Genomic DNA, 19,868 nt, shown 5'->3' on the forward strand with positions numbered 1-19,868 from the left:
TGTTCTTTTAAATATTCTAAGAAAGCAGATTTCAAAAACTTCTTTAGAAACTGTATTTTTCATTACCCTGAAGTCATACGGGAGTTAGATGCATCTCAGTTAAATGGTTTTGATTGCAGTCAGTTGCAAGGGGGATTTTCTGCCTAGCGCAGAGACATTTAAGAATATATCATAGCTCTTACTTTAGATATGCCAACAAAAATACAAAGCCATCATGTAGTCAAAAATATTTCACAGAAACACTAATGCTAAAAATCTAGCTGTATATTTAGTCATTGCTTTTACGTGTTAACTACAGAGATGATAAAACAGAGCTCACTCTCAATATAAAAACCCCACATTTTCATTGTTCCTGATAACTCTGTTAATAATGTTTTACTTGCATTCCTTTGCCAGACACTTTAAATAGACTCCACATCAAAAACATCTACTGTACAGAGAGGATATGCAGAAAAGCAAAAACATTCCTTTCCATGCTCTCGACAGAATTACGATTACAAAGAAATCACAAAATATAAGAAATCCCACCTTTAAGGAAGACTCTTACAAAGATGCTATTTCTTTCCTGCAAACAAAACCTTCTTGGAGAGAAATTTTATCCGCATATAAGAAGAGTCAGAAACCTCTGGGAAGAAATGTAGCAGCATTGGTATTCTGCTCAGAAAATGTCATCACAGATCTGTTTACCTTAACTGTGGACCATGATTCAGCCGGTGACAACCGTCTTGCATACTGATCAATTTATTTGCAGCAAAATTACTAACATTTTCTACTTTAACCATTTAGGTTCTGGAAAGAGCTACTAAGACAGGAATAATATAAAAATCCTAATTAACTAAAAACTTTCCCCTCCACCACAATGCCCTGTGCTTTGGGGTGTCTCCACCCCTAATCCTGAAGATAAATTAGGGCATATGGTGAGCAGTTACTAGAGAAACGTTCTCTTTTTTAAAATGAAAATCAGAGCTTTACCCTCTGTCTGCATCACAGGTGAATGTTAAGCACACTTGAAGGGGGGGGGGGAGATGATGTGATTGAGCTGCTCAGTTGAGGGGGCACGGTCTGTTCAGCAGGGATGGAGACCAAGCATTTAAGAGAGTGGCCTAAGTGGTGTTCCAGAGGCCAAATCCAGCTACCTTGCTCCGTGCCTTCTCTGCTGTGACTCTGGAGGAGATGCCAGAGTCAGTGCTATCTATCACATGCCCCATCAGGAAACTGGAAGAGCAGGTTTGGAAGTCAAAGAAGTGAAATCCTCTATGGTGCCACCACACTTGAATGCTGTGTTCACACAGGCCATCCATGTGGGATGCCCTGGGATCTCACCGCCATCCAGACCTTTCTGCGTGCCCCTTAATTCAACACCACCACTTGGATGTGCAAAAGAAGGTGGGATGCAGACACTGAATTGGAAGTAAACTGTGACAAGAGAGTTTTGGTCTACTTTAGGGGAACTCTTGCTGCAAGTGCTCAGTTTGAGGGACAAGGTGAGACCAATCACTGCAGGATGAGAAGTCAGTGCTGAAAACCAGGATCCAATCCTCTGAAGCATCCAAAATTAGACATGCCGTGCAGAAACCACAGCACCCAAAAACCCCACTGTGGAAACATCAGTCTTACGATTTGTAAAACAAAAAATTATTTCATACATTACTACATGATTTTGAATGGTTTTTTGACAGTACTTCTTATGTTTATTTCCAATTTTCATGTTAATCACCTTATTCATTCCAGTCATATCAGTAATTCCATTTATCCATACCTACCCTGTGGTCAAGGCACAAAAATATCCAGAGACATCATGGAGTAAGGGAAGGATGTGGATATTCACTGCCAAAATGACCAACACAGCCCATATACAACTGAATAAACTCAGAATGCTCTTCAGCACAATCCAGAAGAAGACCTGGAGTCACATCTCTGCACCGACTCCACAGAATGTTATAGACTAAAAACTAAACCTGGAGCACAGACAAAAAAATGCACTTTGCTACTTAAAGTTAGGCTGGGAAGAAGGGAAAGGGTAGCTGCTTCTTCATTCCTCCCATCTTCCTGACAAATGGCATGGAAACTATGCCTCTGCATTTTTCCCTGGCTATTTTTCCACTTCTTATTCCTAATTCCTTATTATCTCTTCTTGACCTATTCAGCCTCTGACTGAGGTGAACTATTTCTTGTACTCTTTAATAAGCCAATACATCCAACTGCTGACAAGTCCTGCCAAACTATGACCATTTCCCTCAAAAGAAGTTGCTGAAATTCAAAACAGAGAGCAAAGGTTAAAAAAGAAGCCTTAACGGCTCCTGTTCTGAAAGCATGTCTCTAGTCTTGGAAAACAACAAACCCTCTCAGAATTAAAACAAGGCTTGTATCTGCACTGAAGAATGAACATGAAAACTGACCTGAACCTAAGCCTACCCCTAAAATTTGATAATCTTTCCCGCTGCAGATGTGGGGGCTTTAGCTCAAGCAGAAGAGTACCCAGGTCTCCACCATGATTATGATGGATTGACACATTAGAAGAAAAGTACTTCTCACATCCGAAGTCTGGAAGTGCATGAAGGAGTGAGCCAGAAGCAAATCCAAGGACCTGGGGTAGACTCATGCTGAAAACACAACCTGAGCCTCCAACACTTGGCAAATGTCTCAGGTATAAATAGTCACAAGTGGGAAAGTGCACATGCAAATTGGGCAGGGAAGTAGGGCAGCTACTGTAAAAGGCCAGTTTACAGAGAGGATGAAAATCTGACTTTGAAAGGCTGTTTCAGGATTGATGTAAACATTATTAAAAGAAGAGAGGCGGGTGCTTAGCTTATGTGAAGGGTCACAGTAAAACAGCAGACAACAGCAGCAGGACCATTTAAGGTGTCTGAATGTGACCCTACCTGGTCTTTGGCCATTATACACATGATAATGCACTCATACAATGTAATTCCACATATAATTGTCTCTGCATTAATTTGCCCTGGTTTTATTGACATCATTTTGGCTGACATTACTGACATGTGGCAAAAGCACTAAGCAAATCACCAAAAAAACAAGGCTCCCCAAACTGTGCATCATTTCCATTTGAAAAGAATGGTGATTCTCCCTCCTTCTCTGACATTTCATATTTGCCAAAAGTAACTGCATAATTACAAGTTATGTGCAAGAAACAGAAGGTAACATTCAATGTTATTTTCCATACTTTTTACTTAGCACCAGACCCAGCAAATAGCATATATGGCTGTTCTGTTACGTACAACTGCCCACAGCTGACCCATTGATGAACTCACAAAAACTGTGCAAGCACATGCCCAGCCTGGGCAAACAAGCACCAGGAAGAAATAATAAACTCCAATGACTTTCTTTTAAGTTTCTCAGACACAGATCATGCTCAGTCCATTAATTCTTCATTTAACAAGTCTGTTTCATTTAGCTTGTTTTGGTTGGCATTCAATTAGAAATTTATGTACAGGACAATTTTTTCCCTTTTTAAAACAGAACACTTGCTGTATTTCATCCAGTAAAACATTAGGAGGTAAAGTGAAAGCTCCAAGACCAGCTAAAGCTACACTAAAGCCAGGCACAATAATCCTGAATTAGGGAAAACACCTGCACATGGCCCTCTCCACAGGATTACCACTAATTGTTAAAAGGGCCTGGTAAAATTTGTTTCTCAGTAAATAAGCAAAGAGAACAAACTGCGAGTTACCCAGATGGCAACTGCAAGTTAAAAAAAAATAACCCTCATGGCCATACTATCAGCTTTACTGTGATTTCAGTTATGGATGAGTTTTGTCATATCTGCCTCTACATTCTTAAGATTTATTAAGATCAGGACTTCTGTCTACACAGAAAGAAAAGCCCTCTCATCCAAACACTTCTCATTTCCTGCCTTGCAGACCATCAAGTCTCTTGCTGGCCACCCTCATGACTATATAGACATCTATATATATATAAACCAGAAGAGTTAAGCCTGGATTCCTCCTCCCACTGCATTGCTTGTCCCCTCTTGGGAGTCACCCCAAGCCAGTCCACTCCTCAAAGGCAATGTCAAACTGCTTCAGCCACTGCCACACTATCCCACCACTTCCCCCTTCTCATCTTTCTTACCTTCCCACACCTTTAGTGCTTTTGCCAAGCTTTCCAGACCAATCACAACTATCTCTGGATGCCCCAAACTCCCTGCAATGGGCAACTGTGGATGCCAAAAACTATATGGGTTCTATGCAGAGCCTATCCAAAACTGTGGAAAAGAAATTCACTGAGCTCTATAAATCAAACATCATGCCTGGCTCAGGAAACCTCTGAGTCACACATGGCTGGAGGGTGGGACAGTAGCCAGGGGAAGCACCACACATGCTTATTCTGATTTTTATACTCCTTCAAGCACCTGCTTTTGGTCAGTGCTAAAAAAGATATGCTGGGCTCAAAAAATTTTACTTTCAGGACAAGACAGCATGTTTTTACATCAGGAGCAGCAGACATGGCATTTCTTAAGGGTGTTTCTTCTATAAAGGTAAGAAAGAAAGGAAATTAGCCAATTACCGCTCTTATTTTATTTCATTAACAATGAAATCAAGCATTTTCCATTGTATGCCCTTGCTCTAGATCACCAATTATAGTTTTATACCATCACTGCTACTTGTTCTTTCCTAAATTCATCTTGTTTCCTTTCCCTCTTCTATAATCATCAAAATATATTTGCAAGCAAATTTCCTCTTAGAAATTCCTATGTAACTGTTTTACGATAAAGAAATAACAGTGACAGTAACTGCTCAATAGTTTCTCTGCACTGTGTCACCATTTGAGGTTTCATTTTTGTTCATCCATCTTCAAACTATTTCTTTTAAAATAACATTTCTGCAATCTTCTATCAAGTAGTCTGGCTTCTTACTACCTATCTAGCACTTATTTTCCAGCAATCTCTGGTTGAGATTTCAAGCAGTTTCAGTGCTTGATCACAAATCTATTTCGTTCATGTACAAGTTCAACTGCCAATTTGTGGAAATTATTTTGAAGCTCCTATTAAAATACTTGCAATGGTATACATAAGAAAAAAATTCCACTGAGATCAATACTCCAGAGTTTACATCATAACAAGATGACAGCACTCTAAACTCCTATCAACTACATAAAACATAGTCAATAGCTGTATAAAGGCAAAGAAATAAAGCTAATTGGTAATAAATCTGTCTAGAACATTCACCAAAATGGATTTTAACTAAATGCAGATCAGGGGAAGCCTAGCTTTCTCACAAACCCAATGTCTTCTCTCAACTATTTCATTTTTTTCCTCTACCCAGAAATGCACAGAAAGTCATTGCCAACATCGCTTGTCCATATTTTCTGTTAATTACAGGAGAAATCAGCTATCAGATTTCATGAGCATGCGAGGCAGTATTTATGACTATAACTTCTGGTTCACATCCAAAGAAATTTGACAAGATACTTCTTAAATAATGAGCAGAAATATTCATGTGAATTAATAAATTCTTGGTCCCCCTCATATAACCGTTTCATAAAAACATTCTTATACCACACTTTCATTGAGAAAGCACTGTCTAGGTTCACAGGTGCAAGTAGTTATACAAGCAGTTTATCCCAAATGCAGAAATTTGAAAATCCACGGAGCCAGACCAAAGCAGAAGTGTTATCCTGCCCCTGACCTGCCCACTACAACAGAGCACAGGGCAATCACCAGGAGGAATCTTCTCTACAGTCACTATCGAGCCAAGTCACCAAGGGGCTGGCAAGGAAGACCATGAAGGATTTGTACATCCTTTTTCCAAGGAAGTGGCCACTGTCAAACTCCATCACACCAAACCCAGCACTGCTCTGGTAGTGGCCCACGAGCTGCCCTGCAAGCCACTGACCACGCTGGGGTCACAGACCTGAGGTCTTTGTGGTGTTCCCACACAGCCCAAGACATTTACTCCCCTTCAGCTGCAGAAAGCTCGGGAACAACACAGTCCAAGTACAAAGATGTAAAACGTGGACCACTCTGATTCAAATTATTCATTGAAAATTACTGACTTGTGTCCTTCAAATGCCTTTATTATTTATTACAAAGATTTTTAAGTGTGCCTCAGAAGGGTATGTTAATTTTAAATTTCATTCAGAACAGCAACTTGCATTACCAAATACTTAATTATCAGTAAATTTACAGTGTCCTTGGGCACTGTTGGGTAATCAGAATGCTATTGTTTTCATTAAACAGCATTCTATTGATAGCACTAATGACTTCAGTTCTGCTTGATCAACAAGCAAATGATGCTTATTTGATGTTATGATAATTAATTGGCCTTTCAGGTGTTTTCACACCCCAATTCATTACTAAGAATAAGAATTTTAATGTGAAACACCTTAAAAATAATATCAGCATTCATCAAAAATACATTCTAAAAAGTGGTTTAATACTTTTTCCTTTTCTCATGATTTCTAATACAACATTCTCTGCCTAAAAACTGCAGGGGGAAAAAACACATTTAACTCCATTTCAAAAACCCAGGCTGAGCCTAAGCATTGTAAATATTCAGTTCATTTTATGCCTGTCTGAAATTCCAGTAAGTCTAAGGAGATTTTCTGATTGAAACTTCTTTTGTTTTTTCTCCTCTGAAGATTGAAGAAAACAGCCAACCTCACTTTCCCATAGTAGCAAGAAGGATCAAAAAATACGACCTAAATGGATTGTAGAAGTGAACAGACTGCTTGTGCAACCCAGCCATTCCTGCTCCAAACTCCACACCTGGTGTATGAAATACTGCAGTCCAGCCTTCAGACCATGGAAGAGGGCTGTGGATAAGAAAATTCCAGATTCAAATTGAACTGCACCTTGAAAAGCCACCTGAAAAGAGTGCACCAGTCTTCCCACCTGTCACCAATGTGGATGTGTTCAGTTTAACCTCCCAACAAGGACAACCTTCAGGACATCTTCCCATGTCTTAACTAATCTGATATACCAACCCACATCAGCAGTTACCCTCTTCTTTGCAGATGAGTTTCTCAAACCCCGGATTTTTTCTGCAAGCAAAAAAGCCCCAACATTTCAAATAAAGGTCTTAGTGATTTTTCTACTTTTCACTGCCCCTTCACTTCACTAAATATTTTTAGAATATTCTGCCTTTTAGGTCATTTCAAAGATTATATCTTTCATGTCTGCAAATTAAAAAATAAATACTAGTAGTTCACAAGCTTTTGGGTGCTCAAAGGTAACTGTTATTTGCTGCTGTTGTTGTTACTTTCTGGAATTTTTTGTTCCCACAAATGTTCCAAATGGCACACCCCAATGTTATGGCATAAGGGAAACCTTCATGGGCATGTAGAAAATACAGAATACTACTAAGCTCTACTGAAGAATATTCCTTAGTGTTACTTTAGGTTTACTACACTCCCAAGAATTTGTCATAAATTTTTGGAACACTTTTTTTCTGCTTAACTTCTTCCCAGAGCTACTTCCTGAACATATCTCATAAAACTGAATCTCATGCTTTGCTTTTAAAAATTACCAGTTTTTAAAGAGAGAAAATGCTGTTTCCAGGTAGGCTGTGCTAGATTTTCTGACATGATCAGCTGTAATGGCCATGCTCTTACTTGCTTTTTCAGAATTACAGAATACAAGATTTGCTGGATGTTCTACCAGTGAACTCAAACAACAACAACAAAAAAGCATACAACAACAACAAAGCATTATTTTTCTATGTCCCCATATTCATATTAAACATGATTTGACAGCCATTACAAGCCACTTGTTTCCAAAAGCATACAGACAGTTCTGTGGATATATCAAATGCAGGAGTGAAGAATGATACTGAAAAAAACCTCACTGTAAACAAACTGGATGTTTGTCAAAAAACAAGCTGATTGTTTGTCTGTAAATATTGACCAAACTAAGGTTTTAGCTTTGCTATTTGCTGACTGAAGAGCAGCACAGGCAAGTACACAGGACACACAAGATTAGTCTGAATTCCAAACTTGGCAATCAGGTTCCAGCTACTACAGGGACTCTACGCAACAAAGCAAACAACCAGTGGCAGCCACATGCATTTACCAAGAAATCACTACAAATATTTTATCATTACACTTCAACATTAGAAAGAATCACGATTTGGTTGCTGAGAATGTATTTACTTCCAGGGACAGCTCATTGATTTGATTTAAAGAGCAGTTTGAGTTAACCCACTAATCAAATACCCACATATGATACATTTTCCTGCTTTTAAATTTAACTTGCAAATGCACAACGAATACTTGAAAAGTACCTCATAATTTTCACTTAGTGTAACTGTGTTTTTCATATAGTCTGATCATCTCTTTGCTGTATGAAGCAATGTACATTTTGTTCTCAATCTTAATAGAAACTGTAACTGGATGAGAATGAACTAACACATTTTTAAAGGCAAATTTAAGCATCAAAAGCAACCGTAAGACAGCAAGACGTAAGTTGTAAAACCCATACTAATACTTTAAAGCCAGGTGGATTGTTGCTAGTTCAGCACTGAAATAACTATCTATCGTGTATATTCTGCCAAGACACTTAAAAAGCACATTATCCAAATATCCTACCTACTCTGTAAAGAAAATACAAATTAATGGTTATTCATGTGCCCAGAATAAATAATAACTGCTGTTTCCAGAGAGAAAGGAGCTGTATATTTTCCTTTTGTCTCTGTTTCTTCCCAAAGGGAGAAAAATTTTTTGCTAAACCAACATCAACATGGTTGCAATAAAAGTCTATTAATAAAATATTATCAATTAGTACATCACAATGAAACACATTCTCTTCTTCTTCCAGCATAGGCATTTTACACTCTCTTACAAATATGCCATTTTTACAAAAGACACGTATGAGAAAAGTATCTCAAATTAAGCAGGCTTATAAACAGGATTTGCAAACTGGTGCTAAGATAAATAAAAACAAAATTCAGATGACTTAATTATGGCATGTGAATGTTATTTGTCAGAGATTCAGTAGAAAGCCTGTAGTAAACGTGAACCCTGTCCAGTGCCTGTACCATGAGGCTGCCTTCCTGCCCTGGTCAATTCTCAGACATGAGACAGCCAGGGATACACGAGAAATATGCAGCCAGCATGCAACAGCCAGGAATTTTCCTGCACAGCGACAATTTACTGGTCTCTGAAATTCTTATTCATAATTACCACGTTCATTTTAAATTCAGCAATGACGAAAGAGTATTTTGTCCTTAGGACCATCTTGAAAAACCAAGAGAGGGGCGAAGGTGGAGACACAATGAACTCTGGAGCCAAACTCGGATACAACATCATTAACCTCCACACGTAACACTCAGAGATGGAGCCAAGGTTCCTCCAACCCTGAACCATCTACCACATGCATGCCCTTCCTAGAGCAAAGTGAGGATTGGCATGCTGCCTGTGTCTCAGTTCTGCCAAGGGCAGAAAGGCTTTTGCACATCAGTAGATGAGGCAGAACCAATTCCTTAATGTCATATCAACCTTTTCATCAAAGTCGTCAGATACTACTTTAGAGAAGGAATAAAGAGGCATGTGCCAGCTATGAGACTAATGAATAGCTTTCCTCCAGCAAAACATAATTCAGCATGAACTTCACGTTACTGTTCTTTCCACCCACTCACACATCTCCAGCTGATACTACTCAACCACAATGCCAACAAGTAAAACCACACACCTTTTAATTCAGCTATTGTACACCAGCACTAGGATTTCATTTTACAGTGCCATCCTATAGCTGCCTAACCTCAAACATTATTTACATTATTTACGTGCCTCCTTTTTTTAAAACATGCATGGAACCTGGAGGGAGAAACACAAGTGACAAAAGAGAACACTTTGGAGAGCAAAGATATTGAGACTGGTTGCTTTCATTAAAACATTAAAGACCATTATAAGCCTCAGTCCCATTTACAGCTCAGAACCAAAGAGTTCTGAAGCAGAAGGAGGACACCACTAAAACAAAGTATGATTAAGTATTGAGTCAGGAAATGGTTTGGAAACATATAATATTAGCTTGTCTGTAGAGTGAAAGAGTATCAAGATATATTTAAGCAAAAGACTAATACATCTCAGAAAGGCACATGTTCACTGAGTGTATCAGGAAGAGATCAGAGAGTACAGAAAGTCCAGGAACACTCGGGTTTTATTTAGAAGAAAAACAACCCAACATCTGTGATCATTCAAGAACCAAGCCTCAAGTATGCATAAACTATAAGTAGCCCAAAGACACATATACACCCAAGTACCTCACAGTGATCATCAACAACAAAGAAGGAAGAAAATTCCCCACTGCTGTCTTATTCTGTAAGTATCCACAATGGAAATGTTATACTTAAAGTGTCTGTAATGGGCTACTTTTGATAGGGGTTCCATGTAGTCTGATCTAGAACATTTTGTTCTTAGTGAGCATCCAGTTCCAGAGAAATAGTTTCACTTGGACCGACCCTAGCCCATAGATGTCAGGGAATATACAGAGGCATTACACATTTTTAAGGACTTGGTTTGGAAAACTGGGAAATTTGGATTCTGCACGCCTCCACACGCGGCATTTGGGGAAGCTTGTTATGTTCACTTAAGACATTCTTAATTCCAGCAGTCCACTGTCCCCTTTGCTGGTGATGCAGTTAGAAAGTATTCTTATTTTCCAATCCTCATAAGAGAGTCTGGAAATCCTCCTGTACTTTTCTTAGTGATGGCTCATTTACTTTAATTTCAACAATGAAAATGCATATTTCAAACCTTCACTGGTAAGCAAAACCATACTGCAATTACTGCTCCAACAAACCTGATTGCACAGCAAAACAAAGTTACTTTCTCTTTTTTCCATAAACCAGAAATATTGCCTATTTTAGATGAAAACATAACAAAAATTAGCAGAGGAACTCTTATCTCTGAAACACTGAAATCTTTACATAGCTTCAATAATTTGCCATTATATTCCTACACTGAAACTCTCATTAAAATAAAGAGAAGTTTTTATTATGCAGCCTTACTTTCTACTGGTCAAACCACTACTTATTAGAGAAAGAGCAAAACATTCCCAGGATGAGACATCTATATGCACATGGCCAGGGTATCTCTTATAGATGCTTTAAAACAAAGAAAAATTGAAAACCAAGAAAAACATTGGTGTCCCCATATTCTATAACATGAACATGACTCACAGGAGTAGACAACAGACCGACCACATTTTTCCCAAACTTTCTCAAAGGGCAACCTCCACAGACTGATGCTAAATGAGCCACCTCTCAGTGACTGGGAACACAAGAACTCAGCATTTCAAACTCAGCTTTTCTAGCTATCACTACTTTCAGTATTTAAAGCTGGGCTCAAAATTGAGCTAGGAACTTGGCTAGTAACTTCACTGGACACAACACAACGGAAACCCAGCTCATCCATGGCCCTGCAGTACGAACAGCAATACAAGTTTTTGTCCATGAAAGGATGAAACATGATGCAGAGGGCAGTGACACACAGCAGCTAGTGCGTTTTAATAGCTAATTTTACAGCTATAATCCACTTCCCACGGCTACTGTTAACAATCAGCACCTCATTTCAGGAGCTGACTTCTGCTACGCGTTGAGGGGTCACTGTGTGTTGGGCTGATTAACCACCCTCCATGTGGCACAAGCTCAGCAAATTGAAATACCAGCCTCATACTCACACGCTGGTCACAGCAAACTTGCCACATAACTTCAGCAGCCTGTCCTTCTTCAGGGTGTTACTGAATGACTTGCAGGCACACCAGGTGCAGCCTGTTTTTACTTACGGCAGTAGTTAATGTGGAGATTGGGGATGCACTCTGCAAAGCACAGTCCAGGAAACAGGAGACAATGTTCTCAAAAGAATTAGACAGTAAATTGAATAAGATCTGAGACTACTGCTGTGATCTATTCATAAGAAGTTACTTTTAACTCTTCTTGCATTCAAAATAATCGGTTCTATCCCAAGTTTTAAGAGCATTTCCAGCTCAGTATGAATTTTCCATCCAGATATTACAGATATTACGGGCAATACAATTTTAAAATATATGCATTTCAAGGGCATTTAACAGCACCCAGATGTCCAGCTACCTTCACTAATAGAAAGAGCCAGCAGTAACAAGTTCCTAAAATTACCTACTTGGATAGAATTGTGTTCTGGATTAGTACTGGGAAAGTATTTAAGACCATTTTTCAAAATCAGGCCTGCAGGTTCCTCAGAAACAGGTTTTGCTTTTACCTCTGAGGAATACAAATATGCAGTGTTTTTGTTCTTTGCAGCTCAGTGATTTACTGGCATGCCTCTTCCCATAAAATATTTGCATATATCTGAGAGTCAAACTGTTCTGATACATTCTGCATTTGCCAGGAAGTGAACGCTTCAGTTCAGTGTAACTGAACATTTAAAGAACGACAGGCACCAGGACAAATGGCAGCATAATTAACATACCAATGAAGAGCCAGTTGTTAATTACTATCCATTTTAGGCATTTTGTATGAGCAACTTACCTGAAAAGCCTTTCCATCTGCATGCTGGCAAAGCCAGTAATTAAACAATTCAACACCCCTTTTGCTTGATTAGAGAAAAAATTACAATTATTTTATATTATTCTGCTTGTCACATGCAGTTGACATTTAGATGAGAAAAACCTGCAGCAGCCCAGATCCAGGCATTTGAAATGAATACTATGAGCTGTACTTGAACAAAACAGCAACACATACACATCCAGGGCAGATGCAAGCTAACAGAGGCTCCTAAATTGACCCAGCTGATTACACCTCACAGTACCTGCTGGGCTGCAGGGAAGGCAGCACAGTTGCTACTCCTAACAGAGAAAGTACCACTTTCCTCTAAGGGGGACTTCAGATGCTCCCTACAGAAAGGAATCTGAATTTATAAGCTGTTGAAAGACTTGGGAGTAGCACCAGCACAATGCCAGGATTCATTTACATTTCAACAACACTAACTGAGAAGTCAACACAAAGCTCAGCACAGCTCCACAGAGAAAACACAGTAGTTACAGGAGTTGTGAGAAAGGTAGAGGCACCTAGGTGTGAAAAGCAGGATTGAAACCATGGGATAGAAATACTAAAGATAGGCACAATGGAAACAAACGCTGACAAAAAAGAGAGAGGAAGCAGAAAGTTTAGAAACATTCATCAGTATGTAGAGTATCCAAAACAAAGGATTTCTCTTTCTCCCTGTGCAGATGGCTTTGATCAAGGAAAACCAGCGTGCTTTGGGTACAAAAAAAAGGAAATTACATCTATCTTGAAAACAGCTTCTAATTCATTACACATCGCATGACTATGGCCACTAATCCATGTAAACAATAAAACTGAGATCCATTTGAAATTCTGACTATCCAAAATAAACTCTGAATCAGCCCTTGCTAAAAAATTGTCATTCCCCATTTCATCCTGCATTTTCAAACCATGTAATTTCTGCACATTAAAGGGCAGATCTTGCCAAAATCCTGTAACGTTTTGTGACAAAGTAGTCTTCCTGGAACAGACAAAAAGTGCATGGTCCATGGGGGTTTACTCAATCTATTAATTTTCATGGGGATTTTTACTTGAAACAATGGAAGACAATGAATGATTTTTTTTTAAAGTTTTTTCTTTAATAACAATGTGCATCTATCTCACTTGGGTTATAATCAGAAGGTAAATAAAATGTACAAATGCAGCCTCATAGAATTTTTCCTTTCCTCACTTGACAGAATGATTGATGCAGATGGGGTGACAGGAAATGCTTTAGAGCTGAACAAAGAAAACACTGTTAGCAAGAAGTAAACTGTACCAATGGTTTGTAGAGCAAGCATCCACCCACGATTTCTGGAATGTCACATTTTTAGCCCGTGCCGTCCAGCAAATGTGATGTTTTGCATGAAATAAGTTACAGAATGGTGAAGGAGCACCTCTGACTCCGCAGATTTCTTTCTCACACAACCTTTATTGAGCACACCCCTACAGTCAGAGAAGTAGCTTGGGTTGCTATCTGCTATCTGCACCCAGGGCAGCATCTCTGCTCTCCCCAGAGCTGGCGAGACAGAACAGCTCATCCTGAGCTGATTCATCCATCTCTAAGTACTGCTGGCCAGCCAAAAACACTTTGCTATAGATAGACTGGAAAATCTGCCAGAGATCTACAAGAGCCGCGATCTAAATTCCCATCTCTTAAACTCAAGACCCCTCTTTCTCTTTTCTACTGCAAATTTTAATAACATTGTAATTTCTGCAGGTAGCACTGAATTAACATATTTTCCATTCCTGCTTGTCAGTTATGAAGCAGTAAGCCCCCCAAAATTACTCTGAACGACACACATATCTGATCTTCACAACCATTTAAGCATAATCTGTGAATACATCTTCATAATGACAGCCCCATTTCTGTCCTCTTAATAACAATAATCACTACATCAACAGGGTTATTTTGCCTTGACTATTTTGAAAAGGCTATTTTTTTTCTTTTCTACCTAATCTCTATTGCAATTTTCCTTACTGCTGAGAAATATCAGCAACACCATATGGTATTACAGAAATCAGCAATATCTCTTTTGTTTTGCGTTTTTATTAGAGGCATGGGGAAACATCATTCTATTGAAAAAAAATACTTGGAACTAACCACAAGCTACATATGCAAATTTTAAACAACTATTTTGTGATAGAAGAGACAAAATCTTTTGTATGCCCTATACCTATATATTAGAAATATAAAAATGACACTTTTTCAATGCCAATTACTGCTCAGTACACAGTCCTGAAGGACAAAACATAATCACAGAACAATTCAAGAGGCATTGGCATCTCATACCATAGTTTGACTGAATTAAGGACCAATTCTGCAGTACAAGAGCTATGAAAACACAAGAAGAAAAAGATCTGCAATGTGCACCTCCCATTAGCTAATGAGTGTTCTAATTTTGAAACCTTTTTTTTTTTAACTTTATCTTAGAATGATGACTACTTTTTTGCATACCAGAAACATCAGAGCTCATTATAACCTCCATCACTACAACACTCCATTTACTCCCCAGGATGCTGTTAAATTGATTTTTTAGTTTACTGGATAGCCTGTATTGTAATGAAGGGCAGAGCAGCAGCAATAAAACACAACTTTTGGGCTTTGAGTTGAACAATTCTGAAATCTGAAACATTCCAGTAGATTCTTTTTTTTAAATCATCAATTTCAAAGCTTGATGAAATCTAAAGAAAAGAATGGCCAGATTGTCAGAAAGCCAATTCCTTTCGAGAATATGGACTGAGCAGCATCAAAAAAATTCTTCCACAGCACTTAATACCTTAGTAACTTCAGCCCAAATGTAAGAATGGGTAACAAATTATTTAGTTCTCAGAATATCTAGTTCAAGTAGGAGAATGATTTATCTCCACTTAACTCCCAAGCCAAACAAACACATAAAAACCAAAACCACCTCCCAGAACCCACTGCACTTGCCTAAACCAAGAGCCCAGATGCAGGGCTGAGTTGCAAGTCTTCACAAATAGGATGGAAAATTTGCTGTTAACTCATTACAAACTGAAAAGTAAAGAGAGCTTATTTAATAACCTTTCTTCAAGTTAAAACACCAGGCTTTTTTTATCTTGGATTAGCCACAGGCTGAAAGTATCCCTCATGAGCTGCTGTGGTTGCAGTAGTAACGTCCTAAGCCCCAGCAACCCCTTTCTCTTGTGTCACACCACCTCTCTCTACACATTTCTAGCAGATGCCCTTTTGAGGACATGTTGCTCCCCATACCTTTGTATTTTGGGCTCTCTGCTTAAACAGAAATCTCTAAAAGGAGCTTCAGAGATACATGAACAAGTCAGTTACCTTTTTTTTTTTTTTTTTTCAATTAAATATAAAAATACAACCCTAAGGATTCATAAAATCTTAAAACATAGCCAAAAATGCATCCTATGGGATCTTGTCTCTAAAGGAACTCCAGATAAACTCCAAAATCTCATGATACTTGACTTATGAGTTTGTGCCATTTTGGCAATACAGCTGTGTGTACTACTTTCCATCTAGGGGTATCTCACTGGGAAGAACTGAAAGGATGCCAACAGTTCATTTCGCATCACCTGACCACAACAGAAAGTTGGGTCAGACTGGAACTCCTCACCCAAAACCAGGTAATGTCTCAGGAAAAAAAAAATTCCTAAACTCATTAAGAGCTTTATGTTTTCATTCCACCTTGGCTAATACAAGAATCACCACTCCGTGGATCACACTCAGGTTAAGTAAAAACTGAACCCAGAGCAGCAACGGTTACGGACAAAGTTTGCATTCCAAAAATAATACATTTAAAACAGACGTGGCACTAAGTTACTCTGCTGCAAGCAGTAATTTACGAAATGCTTGCTACACCTCCACAGTTTTTTTGTTCTTAAATCCCATTTAATATGCCAATCTTATTGCAGGAGGAAATAAATTAACTGTGATGCTTTGTGCCAATGCAGATGAGCTTCCCACACACCTGTATTGTGTTTCGCACTCCAGTTCGTCATCCAGAGTACGAGAAGCCAACAAAGTGCTCCTAACCAGACCCGCTCCCAAGGCTGAGCGTGCGGGAAGAGGAAGCAGCTTAGCCCACACAGCCCCTCACTGTGTCAGGGTGATGTCCAGCTGCAGCTATGCACAAACACCTTCACCAAAAAGAACCATCAGTGTAGATCCAACGCAGCCCAGGAAACCCACAGAGGTGGCCTTACCCACACCACAGATTTGGTCCCTGACACCACAGTTCCTGTGAGCTTCAGACGGGTACGGATGCAAACTGCCCCCACTCCTATGAACTTCCCTAACCCAAACTCTCCATTAGAAAGAGATCAGCGGGAAAACAGATAAATCTGCATCTAACACAAGAGAGAAGATGCTGCCACGGAGCAATGCATGGTTCTGTAGCAGGAGATCCCACACTGAAAGACCTTCACATGGTTAGAGAACACCCAGCTTTTCTCTCTCTCTGCTAATCCCCATTCCACTATCTAGAATATGACTAAAACCACATGTATTTGTATTGTGGTAGATGCAAGTTAATGTCCTGCCTAAATTACCAACTGTTATTAGAACCCCAGACAATTGCTTAATAAAAATTTAATCATATTGTAATTTCTAATCATCATTAAAGATGCTTAATAAGTTAATCTCTCTATTGTGCTCCCCTAACATTGCAGATCAGAAAGTCAACTGGTGCAAGGTGGCACAGCCTCACCAGTACTAATAGGGCTACTTTCATGTTACTCCAGCTGAGGATCTGTCCCCAAGAGAAAAAAACAGGATTAAAATCATTGCACTACAGATTTTGACTGGTTTCTCTGCATTGCTTTGCAGCTACTTAAAAAAAAATAAATAAGAACAGCAACAAATTATGATTTTAAAAAGCCACAGTACAAGTCAAGGTATTTCACACAGCTCTATCTTCTGCTGTCCGTGGTAGAGCAGAGGCAGCATTATGCTACAGATCGAGGGTCCCCTTTCCTCACAGCTCCCCACTTCGACTTCGCCCCTGGTGTCTGACAACAACGCTCACGCATGGAAAACGTGGGAGGATCATTACCAGGCAGCGAGTTTGTCATTCAGCTCAGAGCCGCTCCAACCGCCCAGACAGGGAGCAGAATGATGCTCTGTAACCTCAGCCTTGCAGAAGGTGATCTTGGTTCACTTCAGGAAACCAACACGTCTCCTCATCCTTCCCACGGACCGGCAATCTGTGCTTCAGAGAGTTTGAGGACCACACTGCAAGTCAACTTTCACCGTGTCACATGCACAGCGATGCACACAGACAACACGCTTGGCTTTTCTTTCCCTTTTTTAATGTTTCCTCAATGACCCCATTACACTCCCTCAATTCACGAAGCGGTCACAGGAGAACAGTGGTGAAGCCCTACTCAGAGGCAGGAGCAGTCTGTGCATGACGTACCTCCTGCAACCACATCTTTTTGTGGCTTCAGCTGCAGGCAGGTGGGTACAGAAAGTGGAAAAGGTTGGTGCAAAAGGGGCACTGGGCTCTGCTGTAACTCAGCAGTTTCAGCACTGACCTCTAAGCGGACAGGGCCGTTCCTTCAGTGTGTAACTTGGAGAGCAGATGGGAGAATGGCAAACCAAACCCAAGTCAAAAATGTTGTTTGTATCCTCCTCTGTCTGCAAAACTGATTGTAGCTGTGAGTGCACACAGTGAAACTCTCTGCTATGGTGCACAACATGGCACCCTGAAAGCTAAATAGTATTAATTTAATAACCTTCCATTAAATATTTATTTTCATTTAATATGTAGAATTCTGATATTAAAACTTAATCTGACTGACAAATATCAGTTTCTGCTCACTGTATTGGCGCCTACTGAACCAAACTCATTGTTTATATCATAATATTTACTTTCAGCATGACAACTACACTACCAACTACAGCAGGATTTAATCTAATGAACAAGCTTTAAACATTAATTGGCATTTACTCAAATAAGCCTTTAATTGTCAGAACTCAATCTGACTCCACAATAAAAAAATGACACAATGCAAGCACATATTAAAACAAGTAAAACTGGAATTGACCTTTAATAGCAATATACTTCCTTAGCATCGAGCCCAGTGTAAGATCTGTTGTTCCACTTATTTTTAGTGTCAGATACTTGTTGATCCACAACAAGTTGACCCAAGTACCTCTCCAAAATATCACTCTGTCCTTTCAACCGAACTCACTTTATTCCATCACGTACTAATGAAAACAGATGTTGCATCTCATAGACACGTAACACAACGTCGGTGAACGCATTCCCTCGAGAAAATTTCAATGGGAAAATGTTTGTTAAGTTCCCTTTGTCAATTACTCTAGTACTAACAGCAAATATTTACTGCATCCTTTGGAAAGCAAACACACACAGGGCACATGCCGAGGTGCCCTTGGTCAGTTTCAACACCCTGTCCTGGCTTCACGAGCCGACAATAACGCTGACAAACGCAGAGGCAGGGAAAGCCAATGTTCCTACTCATCCCCAGGGCAGGCTCCGCACTGCCCGTCCCCGCTGCTCTCCTGCCCTATGCCCGCGAATGCTTATGCACAACTCTTCATTTCTGCAGGGCTGCACCCAGCGCCGGCAGCCGGAGCGACAGGAGCGGCGTGTCCCGAGGAAGCCCCACGGGCTCCCGGCTATGCTGGCCCGGCTCTGCCCGGCCCGTGGCCCCGCGGGGGCGGCGGGAGGAGCGGCGGGACCGCCCCGGGGCTGCGGGGACTGCGCCGGGCCGGGCCGGGCGGGGGGAGCGGCGGCGGGAGCGTGTTGTGCGGCGGGGCCACTTGGGGCGAGACGGCAGCTACTCACCGGGAGGGTTTACCGCCGCCGGCGTTGCCATCTTGTCTCTGAGAAGGATTAAGACAAATGCAAGAGGGGCGGAGGGATGCTCAGAGCAGCCCGGGGGAGGCGCGGGAGGGGGCAGGCAGCTGGCGCCAGGGCGGGCGGGCCGGGCGGCGCGGGGGCGGCGGCTGCTCCCGCCCCGGGACCGGCGGCGCTGCCCGCTCCGTGCCCAAGATGTCCGATGGCCCCGCGCCGCCTCTGCTCATGCGCCGCGCTCAGTGAGCATGTGCCGGGCGGCCGCACATGTGCGCTGGGCCCGCGGCCGCCGCTGCCCGCCCGGGACCCCCCGCAAGAACCGGCGGGAGCGGCTCCCGACACGGCCCCGGAGCGGCCGCCCCCGTCGGGGCTCGAACCCGCGGCCCCGGGGCGCGAACTTCCCTGAGGCAGGGGCAGCCGACGCGGCCCGCGGGCGGTGGGGGCGCGGTGCCGTGGGTGGGTGCGGCCCGGCGCTCCCGAAAGCAGCGGGGGAATGGGTGCTGTCCGTGACCTCCGGCACCGAGGGGGAAGGTTGGGATGCTGTGTATCGCCCTTAAATTGAGGGAGAAGATTTGGGGTGCTGTCC

At 41.1% G+C, this 19,868-nt stretch overlaps 1 protein-coding gene across 1 annotated transcript in view; it reads right to left on the bottom strand.

The window, feature by feature from the left end:
• ARNT2 (aryl hydrocarbon receptor nuclear translocator 2) overlaps positions 1-19,334 on the bottom strand; it is a 94,393-nt gene extending 75,059 nt beyond the window's left edge. Inside the window, exon 1 of the mRNA XM_082290472.1 lies at positions 19,274-19,334. Within this exon, the coding sequence (XP_082146598.1) occupies positions 19,274-19,304 (31 nt within the window). The 5' untranslated portion in view covers positions 19,305-19,334. The remainder of the gene's footprint in view (positions 1-19,273) is intronic.
• Positions 19,335-19,868: the final 534 nt, after the last annotated feature.

This window comes from Coloeus monedula, assembly GCF_965178545.1.
Source record: "Coloeus monedula genome assembly, chromosome: 14".
Classification (NCBI taxonomy): Eukaryota; Metazoa; Chordata; class Aves; order Passeriformes; family Corvidae; genus Coloeus; species Coloeus monedula.